Source organism: Malaclemys terrapin, chromosome 2 (genome assembly GCF_027887155.1).
Source record: "Malaclemys terrapin pileata isolate rMalTer1 chromosome 2, rMalTer1.hap1, whole genome shotgun sequence".
Classification (NCBI taxonomy): Eukaryota; Metazoa; Chordata; order Testudines; family Emydidae; genus Malaclemys; species Malaclemys terrapin.
The window spans coordinates 116354674-116368377 of NC_071506.1; the positions used below are offsets into that span (position 1 = coordinate 116354674).

Consider the following 13704-nt stretch of genomic DNA (forward strand, 5'->3'; position numbering starts at 1 on the left):
ATAAGGTTTTTAAAATGTTTAAGAAGATTCATTTAAAATTAAATTAAAATGCAGAGCCCCCTGGACTGGTGGCCAGGACCCGGGCAGTGTGAGTGCCACTGAAAATCAGCTCGCGTGCCGCCTTTGGCACATGTGCCATAGGTTGCCTACCCCTGATCTAGTCCATGACTCATGGCAGGACTAAGTTTATCTAGACCATCCCTGACAGGTGTTTGTCTAACCTGCTTTTAAAAATATTCAGTGATGGAGATTCCACAACCTCCCTAGGTAATTTATTCCAGTGCTTAACCACCCTGACAGGAAATTTTTCCTCATGTCCAACCTAAATCACCATTGTTGCAATTTACGCTCATTGCTTCTTGTCCTATCCTCAGAGGTCAATGATGACAATTTTTCTCCCATCTCCTTGTAACAACCTTTTTAAGTACTTGAAAACTGTTAGCATGTGCCCTCTCAGTCTCCTCTTCTCCAGACCACACTAACCCAATTTTTTCAATCTTCCCTTATAGGCTAAGTTCCCTGTAAGCTGTGCAGCTGCCTTCTTAGCACCACACAGGCGCTCAGAGAACTCGCCTGGGGTCCTGCTGCGGGAGGGGGAGGGCATGTCCCTCCCCTGGCCCCAACCTAGCCCAGCCCTCAACTCTGCCGTGCCTGGGGTGCCCGGACCGGCCGGGATGCCCCTACCCCATCTGAACCCAGCTGCAGCCGGGGTGGGATGGCCCAGCCAGGCCCGAACCCAGTCGCGGCACGGGCAGCCCAGCCAACCCCAAACCCAGCTCTGGCCCAGACCTGCTGGGGGAAGGGTGCCTATCATGCGGTCCCAGCCCCGGAGCTGCCACGGCAGGGAGAGATGCCTCTCCCCCCACAAACCCTCCAGCCCAGGTGCTGCTGCGGGGAGAGAGAGCTGGGGGGAGTCCACTCTCCCCACCATAGCCCCAGAGCACCTTCCTGCACCCCAAAACCCTCATCCCCAGCCCCACCTCAGAGTCCGCACCCCCAGCTGGAGCCCTCAACCCTTACACCCAACCCTCTGCCCCAGCCCTGAGCCCCTTCCCACGCTCCGAACCCCTCAGCCCTACCCCTGCCACATGAATTTTGTTATGTGCACCAATATGCAGGTGATGTGTGACACATCACCTGCATATTGGTGCACATAACAAAATTCATTCCGCACGTGAGGTGAAAAAATTAGAGGGAACACTGCTCATAGGTCACGTTTTCTAGACCTTTAATCATTTTTGTTGCTCTTCTCTGGATTTTCTCCAATTTGTCCACATCCTTCCTGAAATGTGGCACCCAGAACTGGATACAACATTCCAGTTGAGGACTAATCAGTGTGGAGGAGAGCAGAAGAATTACTTCTTGTATCTTGCTTACAACACTCCTGCTAATACATCCCAGAATGATGTTTGCTTTATGACCCCCAGATCCCTTTCTGCAGTACTCCTTCCTAGGCAGTCATTTACCATTTTGGATGTGTGCAGTTGATCCTCCTTAAGTGGAGTACTTTGCCTTTGCCCTTATTTAATTTTATCATATTTACTTCAAAACATTTCTTCAGTTTGTCCAGGTCATTTTGAATTTTAATCCTATCCTCCAAAGCACTTGCAACCCCTCCCAGCTTGGTATTGTCCGCAAACTAATGCAACTATTCCTCTTTAAAAAGTTTAGTCTTTGGTCTGAAGCATTCAAAAATGACCTACAAGGAGTTAGGGAAATATTTTTTTATATCCAGTGCAGGGTCAGTTAATAAACCTGCACCTGCAACTTTACACAGAAGCACACGGGATCTTTATAGAGGAAGGTAAATACACAGCATTTATTGAGAATACCACAGTTAGCATATGCTTTTTAGACACACACACACAGTCCTGCCAGTGATGTTCATAGTTAAAAGCTCGTTTGTTTGTTTTACCCGTCAGAATGAACATAGTTGTGCATATTGCCTGTTGTATAGTTGGTACTGAAACCTCTGTTTAAGATATACCAAGTCATCAGCCTGGCTAGTTCTGCTTTATACCATTCAAGAGGCACAAAGCAGTGTTAACACCAGCGTGCATGCGCAGTTAGGGATTTCTCTTGCATAGAGGCATTCTCTGAGATAGTTGCCTGGCACCCTTCTCACAGCCCCCATTCTTGGGGACATGGCTGACAAAAAAGGGTTGTGGCAGGAGCACAGCTGTGCACCAACAATCCCCAGATGCCTGAATCTCTTTTTAGGGACCTATGCATTAAGTGCCATTTAGAGCATCTTTCAGTCTCCTCTAATTGGCTTCTTGGCACTGAACTGGTGCCAGGGAGCTTGAGGATCAGGGGATTGCAAAGAAGGCTTACACTTACCTTTCTGATGCTCCCCATCAAGCTTCAGCAGGCACCAAATTATTGGGCCTGGGGATCTGGCTTGATCTGTCGTCTGCAACGTATAAACTGCTGAACCCAGGAAATTCTTATGAGATTTTCACTGCAACAGTGAGTCATTAAGACACAGGCTTGTTTTGATATTTATTTGTATGCTTCAGTGTTGAATATTCTTGTCTGCTCTCCCATGTAAGGAACTATCACTGCTGGAACGAGGCATGGATGACCAGACCTGATCTTCCCGTTGGTTTTGGAGGATGGCAAGTCGTAGATAGTACTCCTCAAGAAAACAGTGATGGTAATCCTGCATGCAGTCTTTGTATTTTAGTCTTTAGACTGAAGTCGGCGGCTGTGGAGAAGATTTGGAGATGTATTCCTCATTCTCCCGCAATAGATATAAAAGCACCAATTATCTCAGCAGGCATAGAATTTGGCCAAAGGAAAACAAGACACACTGTACCATAATTCAGCCATTCTTGTTGGGTTAGGCAGTATACCAAAAGGTTTTGATGCAACCCATGTATAACCTTGACTTCTATTAATGGGGGACTGCATACTGTTTCCCATTGAAAGCATGTTCAAAGCAGAATTTCTGTGCATACTGCTAGGAATGATAGGAATTTTATCATGGAAATTACTTTGAAAAAATCATAGGTGAAACATGGAAAATGTTGATGAAACCACAAACTTTATTTAATCAGATTTCTAAAGTGCCCTCACCATAGTATTTAGGTGTTGGTCCTACATTTTGATACTGATTGTTATAGGCTCAGACATATTTACATCCCCCTTCAGTAAAGGAATGGCCCTCGCCCTTCAGCCTCAGCAAATGGCATAAGCAGAGCTGAGTGACTGCTTCAAAGGTGGGGAGAGATTGCGGTATTTTCCACAGCACGGCCACCCAAAAGTCAAAGGGCTCAAGGAAAAAAATGGAGAAGTCATGAGACTCCTGATTTCCATGAGCCCTGTGACCAGCTTGCAAGCCAACTTATAGCACAGTGGAGTGAGGGAAGGGAAAGGTGCCTGATCCAAAGAACATTGAAGCCAGTGAAAGGACTCCAATTGCCTTCACTGGAGTTTGGACCTAGCCCCAGGAACGTTAAATGTATTTGTGATAACAGAGCTGCCCTGTGGAAGAGTGAGAGGGGATGTAAGTTTTAAACCAAGTATTTTGGGTGTATATAATATATGCCATAGTGCTAATTTCCCTCTGTAAACTCCTGTGGTTGCATTCTCTAGATGGTAGAGAAAAATGAAAATCCACTATTGCTGTTACATTTCCTAATTTCCTCCTCACTCAGTTCAAACATAGATCCTTAAGACAGCAGCAGTCGGATGTTTTCTAGGTTCACACTCTGACAGACTGAGCTTCTCCAGGCTTGTCAGCTTTAACTCAAATCAACTCATACTGAATGACATTTCCAGCAGTTGAGGCTTAAGCTAAACAGTGAAGCAAAAAGTGTCATTAAGGTGCCAACTGTTAGATAGCTTCAGATTTGGGACTGGATGGTTCACTGAGCTGGTAATAGAACATGGAGCCTTTCCCGTCTAGGTCAGTTGTGGCTATACGTTATTACCAACAGATACATGTTCTGTGGCCTAGAGCATGTGAAATGAGTTGATGCTATCAGTCCAATTCCTAGCAAACAGGTCTCCGTGTCATAAAACTGGCATTAATTGACAGTTGCTGACCATCCCAGCAGAGAAGAAAGGACTGAATGACCTCTGAAGTAGTACCTATGGCTGAGGATTGAGGCATGCTCGTGGGGCAATATGGAAAACGTGGAGCAACATGTCGGTGCTTTATCAGGGGCTAACCAGCGGAAAAAGGGCCTGATTCAGCACTTAGTTACTCCAGTTTTGCACAGACATAACTCCACTGAAATCATGGTGAATAGGGACCAAGTTCTGTCAGTTCATCACTTTTCAGAAACTCCCAAATCACTTTAAAAAGGTAGATGAAAACATCACCGTTTTCAAGTAAGCATCAGGGCCATGATCTTACCTTAGTTGAATTTAGCACACGTGTGTGTGCATGCATGTGCACCTGTGGGCAAGTTGAGGTTAGAACATCAAAAAACTAGAGTGGGGAAATATTGCGGGGGAGGGGAGAAGTGTTGTAAAAGCCTTTTTTCCCCCTTCTTTAAATAGCCTCAGACACTGAAGGCCTGATTCTGATACTCTTATCACACTGAGTAGTACTTCACTCTGCAAGTAGTCTCACTGCCTGCAGAGTTTGTAAGGGGAGCAGAATGAGGCCCTGAAAGTGGAAAGGAAGCAAAGTTTCCATTTTCATTAAAGAACAGCTTTGTTGCTGCATCACACACTTAGCACATGAGTCGAAAGGCACCTGCATGTACCAAGTATAATATGCCATCTTTGCAGTACAGATACCAGTGGAATATTATGCCTGAAGCAGAGGAGCTAGGTTCTACTTAGTATCATAAGCCCAACTATCTTTTTATTTCATGTATATTGGAATTGGAAAGGGTTCAGAAAACGGCAACAAAAATTATTAGGGGTATGGAACGGCTGCTGTATGAGGAGAGATTAGTAAGACTGGGACTTTTCAGCTTGGAAAAGAGACGACTAAGGGGGGATATGATTGAGGTCTATAAAATCATGACTGGTGTGGAGAAAGTAAATAAGGAAGTGTTATTTACTCCTCATAACACAAGAACTAGGGGTCACCAAATGAAATTAAGAGGCAGGTTTAAAACAAACAAAAGGAAGTATTTTTTTTCCACACAACACACAGCCTGTGGAACTCCTTCTCAGAGGATGTTGTGAAGGCCAAGACTATAACAGGGTTCAAAAAAGAACTAGATAAGTTAATGGAGGATAGGTCCATCAATGGCTGTAAGCCAGGATGGACAGAGATTGTGTCCCTAGCCTCTGTTTGCCAGAAGCTGGGAATGGGCGACGGGATGGATCACTTGATGATTACCTGTTCTCTTCATTCCCTTTGGGTCACCTGGCATTGGCCACTATCGGAAGACCGGATACCATTGGTCTGACCCAGTGTGGCCGTTCTTATGTTCTTATTTTAAGCTAATGGTTTTGGCTACTTGTTTTTTCCCAATCTAGCACATTCTAGGTATTAACTTTAACTAAAGTTAAAGAGAACAAATTCAACCTTTTATTTCTCTTCCCCCTCTACTCTCAATTCAGGTATGTATAGATGTGGCCCTGCTTCCGTTCAAGCTATTAAACATGGTCATGTCTGCTTCCAGTTCGATGCTCCTTTTGTTTTTGCAGAGGTATGTACCTGAAAAAATAGTGTTTTGAGTGATTTTAAATGGGACAGTAAGTCAGTCTCTAGGTATAATACATGGACTGCAATGTTATTTCCCATACAACCCATGTAAAATAGAAATCCTAGAATTATATTTAGATCAGTAGGTTTGATATGACACTTTTGAATGATAAAATTCACCAATCACTGCTTGCCAAAGGAGTAATCAGAAGAAGTTGCTCCAGTTGAAATTAAACCACAGTTACCAGAGCAGCAGAGAAAGTTAGTCGCTGCTTTCCATAACACAATCTGCATTAGCTCCTGCCTCTCATTAAGGACTGTAACAGCAGGCAGGCTCTGAAGCTCTGGGTGGTGTTGTAAACTCTTTGGACCAGGGCATGTCTTTCTGTATGTGTTGACAACACCTAACACATTGTGGGGCTCTACTAGAATGCAAACTAATTGTGCTCCTGCTGGGACAGTGGGGCCCCTCAACTCAGGACAGTACCTTTACAGGCATCATGGAGACCAGACTTGCTGCCAGCATTTCTCAATCTTCAGAAATGTGTTATTAAATAACTACTGATTATTCAAAAGGACACAGTGGGCCAGATCCACGGCAGGTGACAATTGGCTCCAATGACTATACATGGAGCTATGCTGAATTACACTAGCTGAAGTTCTGGCCCTGCAACTGTATTAGGAAATCCACATGCCAAGTGTGTCTGACAGCTAGTTTAAAATATTACCAAATTATCATTAACGTAAGCCCTTTTTGGAAGTGTTTTGGGCCCCAGTTCAGCAAGGTGTTTAAATATGTGCTTAATTTTAAACATGTATCTTGTCCTGTTGAAATCAGTAGGACTTGATGATTGTGTCATTGAGTCAAGGGGAAGACATACTGGCTTTAAACCCAACAGAAGATGTAATGCTTTGTTGTTTAATTTTATAGGTAAATAGTGATGTTGTTTACTCAAAAGCAATGAAAGATGGGACCAGAGTGATTGAACACATTGATAAGACCCACATTGGGAAATTAATCTTGACCAAGGAAATTGGGAGTGATAGAACCAAGGACATTACTGAGCAGTACAAGTTCCAGGAAGGTAACTTACTGCACACGGCAAAACAAAGTGTATATACTGACATAGATTTTTCTTAAATAGGTCTCATGTCGTTGAGATGTAAACCTCTAGCAAGGTGGGTTCTCACACAGCTTTCTCCAAGTGGTGTGGAAAACTTTGGGCATCTTAATTCCACCTCAGACACATTACAAATCCTTCTGTAAGAACATCTCCTTAGGCTGTCACTCAAAAACATCTTGGACAGGAGTTGATAGACCTGAAAACAGAGGGTAACCATGGATGAATTTACGTAATTCAAAAAGAATTTATGCTTTTAATACAATAGGTGAGACTTTGTGGCAAAGATCGCTCATATTCTGTACTCAAATGCTTTAAACATGGAGGCCGGACCTCCAGTTGGTGTAAACTGGCCTGGCTCTATTAATGTCAATGGAGCTGTCCTGATTTATGCCACCTAGATCTGTCCTGCGTCATTAAGGCCAATCCATTCAGAGAGTGTGAGGATCTCCTTATGCTTCACCCTACCCCATGAAGTTTCACCATTCTGAGGTATGCACTTCAATAAAGACATTTCATATCATGTCTGTCCCACTCTGCTATAATAATTGCATACATTTGCCCCAGATGTAAATGTGTAGTGTAGCCAAAGACAACATGTGCCCCTTAGTTATTCCCTACACTGAATACAGACAATCCTCCCAGCTGGGGACTAACATTATCTGAAGCACATTTGTGTGTGTGTGTGTGTGTGTGTGTACTGAAGGACCAGAGTCAAAACAGTTAGTAAAAAAATATTTATTCCATGAAGAATTATAATCATATTTTCCCAAAATGCAGTTAACATTCTTACGTAGGCTAAAAGGTTTGCTGGGCCTTCTGTCCTGCCTACTGTTAGCAAGAGGTTAGGTCTAAACAGGACTCTGTCATCGTAATGTTTTGTGGAATGCCTTTTTGTGGGAGAGGAGAAAGGCATGTTGCATACGTGCTGTTCAGCTCTGCCATGTTCCTGTTAATTTCTGACATGACACAAACTATATGAATGTAATGTAAATGAGATAGTAAACTCTTCATGGCAGGGATTGTGTCTTCCTGTTTATTCAGTGGTGAGCACAATGGGGTCCTGATCCTGACTGGAACCTTTGGGTACTATTACAAGACAACTAATTATTAAAGTCCTTTTTAACAGAGTACTGGCAAATATACACAGTCATGCTTCATTAATTATTGTGCAGATAAGACCCAGCTGAACTCATATGCAATCCAAGTGCCAGTCCCTCAGTCTGATTCCACTGTCCACAGTTAAAAAAATAAATAAATAAAAATACACACCATTAATATGGACTGTGTGTGTGTCTAGAAGAGGACATTTACAAGTGGTTTTTCATCATCCACATCAGAAGTGACAGGGTAGTGTGACCTTTAAGAGTAGTGGTGACTAAGGGTTAGCCCATCCTAGGTCACATGGCATGGCCCTTTAAAATTTTGGGAGGTTTTGAAGTATGCAGAGCCCTAGGAAATAAAAAGTATTGGTGGAGAGGAAGTGATCCCAGAAATAAGTAGCATGTGGGAGAAAATCAGTTACTGTTTCTTTAAGGGCCTGCAAACAGGAATTTTGCAGAGTGGGTGAGGCAAGGCTCTTCTCTTATCCAACCAATTGGGGTGAACTGAGACTAGGGGACTAGCTAATTTTTCATCATCCACTACAGAAGGTCTGAGACTGTGTTTCCAGTGCTAAAAATTAAGTCCATAGGGTTGTGACACGTATCTAGAATCAGATATACTCAAAAGTGTTCTTCCATCTTCTCTACTAATTTACTTTAGCAACACGCTTCCATTCATTTGTGATATTAAGGGAGCAGAGAAGGAGCAAAATAAAATTTTAATCCAAAATAAGATGTTTTACCCAGGACTGCATGGTTTGGAGTACAGAGATTTTGCTTTCTAAGTCCCACTGGTCAGTTGAGTTTAGGTTGATAATGAACCACAGTAATTATTATCTGACTATTGCTTCAAGTATTCACTACTTATACTTCACTAGTCACACAGTGTGACTGATCACCGACGTCATATGGTAGCATTTCTGCTTCGTGACTGGATGATCCCAAATCCACAAGCTATCAGCATGGTTCAATGAACGCTTTAGCACAAATATTCAGGCAACTGCAGATGTGCATGAGTATTTGGAGCAGCCTGTCTTTCCGTGAACAAAAAATTCACAGAAAACAAATATGGCAAATATCATTGAGTTGAATTTGCTATTTTTATTTTTAAAAATAGCAAGTGATTTTTTTTTGTTTTTTATTTGCAATAAATCTCTGACTGGTACCATAGTCGAAAGTCTCAGCAAAGGGGCCAAGAACTGAATGGACATGAAGACTGAACTACTCTCTTACTCATAAATGTGGTCTCTTTAGTACATTAGCTGGTCAGTTTGGTGGGGAAGCATACATTACCCCTGCCACTGCTCAAATGGTCCTCTACCTAGCTGCAGATCTCCAGAAACCTAAGGGCCCGATCCTGAGATCATTAAGGTTAAGGGGAGTCTTTTCATTGACTAATGAGCTTTAGATCTGGTAGCTTTTATAGGGTTACCATATCTATTAAATAAAAAAAGAGGACCATCCACGGGCCCTGGCCCCGCCCATTTCCCCATCCCCAGCCCTGCCCCAACTCCGCCCCTTCCCCGCCCTAACTCATCCCCCTCCTCCCTCCCACTCCCAGCCATGGGGAAAGGGCTGCCCGAGCGCTACCGGATTCACGGTTTGCCGGGCAGCCCCCAGACCCTGCGCCCCCGGCCGGAGCTTCCCCAGCGCAGCTGGAGCCCGGGAGGGGAAGCGCCCGGGAGGGGGCGCAGGGTCTGGAGGCTGCCCGGCAAACCGTGAAGCTGGTAGCGCTTGGGCTTCGGGCAGCCCCTTGCCTCCAGACCCTGCGCCCCCAGCCGGGCACTTCCCCTCCCGGGCTCCGGTAGCGCAGGGTCTGGAGATATGGGGGCTGCCCAAAGCCCGTAGCCCTCGGCTCTTAAACAGAGCCGGGGAGGAGCAGAGCCGCCACGGCTGGAGGCTCTGCTCCTCCCCTGACTCTTCGGCTCTGTTTAAGAGCCGAGCTGCCCCAGCGCTACCGGCTTCGGGCAGCCCCCTTGCCTCCGGACCCTGCGCCGCCGGAGCCCGGCAGGGGAAGTGCCCAGACGGCGGCTGGGGTCCGGAGGCAAGGGGGCTGCCTGAAGCCCATAGCACTCGGGTAGCTCGGCTCTTAAACAGAGCCGAAGAGTCAGGGGAGGAGCAGAGCCGCCATTTTCCCGGACATGTTCGGCTTTTTGGCAATTCCCCCCGGACGGGGATTTGAGTGCCAAAAAGCCGGACATGTCCAGGAAAAAGAGGACGTATGGTAACCCTAGTTTTTATAAGCACTGAAGTAATTTAAAAAGAGAAATAATTTCAAAATATCTGTAAAAGATTTTTTTGGGGTGTTTGTTACTGCCATACAGAAAACACGAATCTGGACCCTGAGAAAGTGGCACCATTATGAACCTGGTAATTAGTCCCCTTGTTTCAGGTTTTTTTTAACATAAATTTTCATCTTGTCCTAGGCACAGAAGAAGAGAGACTGGCCCTTGAGACAGCTCTGATGTATGGCGTTAAAAAGCAGGCTACCCAGGATACTATGGAGCCGGCAGGGACCGATGTCGACATGGACTTTCAAGTGGAAACTGCAACACTTGGCAGCGACTTCAAAGTCACTGTAACTTTCAGAAACAACAGCCGCAACCGTTACACTGCAACAGTCTATCTGTCTGGCAATATTGTGTTTTATACGGGTGTCACGAAGAATGAATTCAAGAAACATACTTTTGATGTGACACTGGAACCCTTGGCATGTAAGATGGGGAAAACTAAGTCTCGGCCTTTTGTTTGCTTTCTTATCTGTGTGTGCTGACACCAGTGAAATTCCCTCCAGCGATAGACCCAAATTACATAACCTTGGATAGGGCCCTGGAATGGGAGTCAGGAAACCTGGGTTCTATTCCTCACTCTGCTATGTTGTTTCCTGTGACCTTACCCAATATGTGAAATGGGGGTGATAATGCTTATCCACGTTCAAAAAGTACTTTGAGTTCTACAGATTGAAAGCGCTGAATTAAGAAATAAGTGATAAGGATTGTTATTATTTAATGAGAGAGAGAGAGAGAATGGGCCCAGGTGTTAAGCTGTAAGATGTCATTTTCACATCTTTGACCATCTTGTAATTTCTCTGAAAGGAAAGGGAAAGCTCTGGTTCTCCAGGTGGAGGTTACAATGACAAAATAAAAGCAAAATCTTTCCCTTATCTGAGAGAGCCCTACAAGAGAAGGGAGTACAGTGGCACTGGGTGCACATCTGGCACAAGAGCCAGTGTGGAGTTAGAGCAGGTGTAGACAACCTATGGCACACGTGCCAAAGGCGGCATGCAAGATTTTTGGTGGCACTCACATTGCCTGGATCCTGGCCACCGGTCTGGGGGGCTCTGCATTTTAATTTAATTTTAAATGAAGCTTCTTAAACATTTTAAAACAGTTACTTAATATACAACACTAGTTTAGTTATATATTATAGACTTATAGAAAGAGACCTAAAAACATTCAAATGTATTACTGGCATGCAAAACCTTCAATTAGAGTGAATAAATGAAGACTTGGCACACCTCTTCTGAACAGTTGCCGACCCCTGTTAGAGCATAGGATGGTTCAGGACAGGCTATGGGAATACAGTGTTAGGTGCATATTTATGGCAATCTAAAAAGGAACAGCATACATCCCTGGCCAGTGTGTGCTGCTGACCACAGCATATGCGCTAGCCAGCTGACGGCACACTCCCTATCTGAGATACCATGCACCCTGTGGGGCATGCTGTGCTGGTGATATAATGTTCTAGCCCTCTCTGGACTGTTAGGGAGAGATCCTGCCCTGTTGTTTGCCTGGGATAAAAAGTTCCCTCTCATCCATTCTGCACATCTTAGGGCAGGATTTTCCCCTACAACTGTAAATTTCTATTTGGAGCTTGTAAATCTCTATAAAATAATCGTCCACTTAATGAAAAAGTAGAGACGGACCCTAATCAAAACTTTCGCTCCAGTCTCATATGATGAGCCAATAGCGATTTGTTGGTTGTTTCTAACTCATCCGATTCGTTTGTGGGTACTCAGTAACTGTTAATGTACTTTCTCTCTGCTGCATCGAGTTGTTCCAACCGATTTTATTATAACAAGCAATTTTTAAGTGCTTTGAATCAATTATTAAATGTCACCTGTAAAGTTGTCAAACTTTATAAAAAATACGTGGCTAGCCATTAAAGTCAATCAATTTCAACTCTCGACTAAACTCTCATTTGCAATCCCATTGCATCCCTATAACTGAGAGAAGCATTTAACCATAATTTAGATGTTCAGTATAGATGTGCAAATATCTCAGCACTCCCTCTGTTTTCCAAGCTAAATTCCACAGGTCAGATCCAGCCCTGTGCTTAGGTTCCATGTAAGTCACCGTGATTCCACTTAACAAAGAGTTTAAATGATGCAGGGGCGCTCGTTTGAATCCTCTGCACTAAGGTGAATTTACTAGGATACGTTTATAGCCACAGTGCTCATTTTTGCTAAGCTGTGGCATGGTACATAAAACTGCTATGGAATGTTTTAATAAATTCCAAACTCTAGTGACTGATGATGATGAGTGAATATAGACGGGGCCTCCATCTAGAATAAGCTAGCATACCAGGGGGAAATTGCTAGGGTTGCCAACAGTCCCTTATTATAAGGGACATACCTTATTTTTTCATCTCTGTATGACAAGATTGGGAGTTGCTGAGTGTTGCAAAAAGCAGCAAGAAATAGCTCTGGCAAATGTAAGTGAGTACTGCTGGTTATGATTATTAATAATAATAATAATGTCAGGAGGACAGGTGGGGCGAGGGTGCTAAGAAAACAGTCCCTTATTTTTGAAATACAATGTTGGCAACCCTCAGAATCGCCTTAACGTATTTTGAGGAATGTGAGTAGAATTTGTAGATTTAGTGACATAGCAAGAAGTGTGTGTCTGTCTATTTTGAAGGTAATAGAATATCACTATATGATCAAAATGTGTCAAAGGCATTCTTTCTAGACTACACTGCTGAAAGGAGCAAAATAAGTTTTCAAACAGAAACTGGGTGCGTGATTTTCAGAATAATGATTAAAGGAACTGTGGGGGTTGAAAACATCTTTGAGGATTTGAATAGCTTAAACCTGCCAGTGCCTTCAAAGGTGCTATTGCTTCCACTCAGTTATATTTAGCTTTCTCTGTTTTTTTGAAAGGCTGCTAGGCAGCTCAGTTTTGTGTCTCCCTTGGCTTTCCCAGGCACAGTAAGTTGTATTGGCATCTTACCAGCATATCCTCTGCAGAAATGAGATTCCATTATTCTTTTTTCTCTATGATTAAATTTAATCTGAAATGTTTCTTTTTTTTTCCATTGTAAAATACATTTCTCTTATAGTACAACAAATATTTTTTGCACAGATAAACACTGAGTCTTGATTATAATTAAATATTTGAGATATGATTCGAAATTCATTTACAGGAGATGGGACCACATCAAAAAAATTCCAGGCTGGCCTGGTGAATCTAGTTCAGGTGGTCATCCTGGGAATAGCTTTGAAACCCACTCTAGGAACCCATTTTGATGTAGGTGAATCAAAAGTGGAAAGAGGTGAATGTGATTTATCCAGTTTGAATTCAATTTCATGGGTGTTAATACAGTGCCAAGCACACTGGGGGCCTAGTCCAGCATGACTCTGATGCTCCAAGGTGCTACGATAATACAAACGAATAATGAGTGGGTGGAAAACCTTGATACTTTTTACTAATGCTGGAAAAAGTAGACTGCAGTTTGCTCAGGCAAGGAATCAAGATATATAGTGACCGATTGCCTAGATGATCTATGTGAGCTTCTGCATGTTGAATTCTAACACCCTTGCTGGACTGGAAGTTGCCGTTCAATACAGTTAAAATCAATGATTCTC

General features: G+C 43.5%; 1 protein-coding gene across 3 annotated transcripts in view; it reads left to right on the forward strand.

Moving 5' to 3' along the window:
- The window catches only part of F13A1 (coagulation factor XIII A chain), a 119076-nt gene that overhangs the window by 88500 nt on the left and 16872 nt on the right, over positions 1–13704 (forward strand). For all 3 annotated transcript variants that reach the window (XM_054017838.1, XM_054017836.1, XM_054017837.1), the window contains exons 9-12: positions 2553–2656; positions 5530–5618; positions 6546–6699; positions 10265–10552. In XM_054017838.1, the coding sequence (XP_053873813.1) occupies positions 2553–2656; positions 5530–5618; positions 6546–6699; positions 10265–10552 (635 nt within the window). The remainder of the gene's footprint in view (positions 1–2552; positions 2657–5529; positions 5619–6545; positions 6700–10264; positions 10553–13704) is intronic.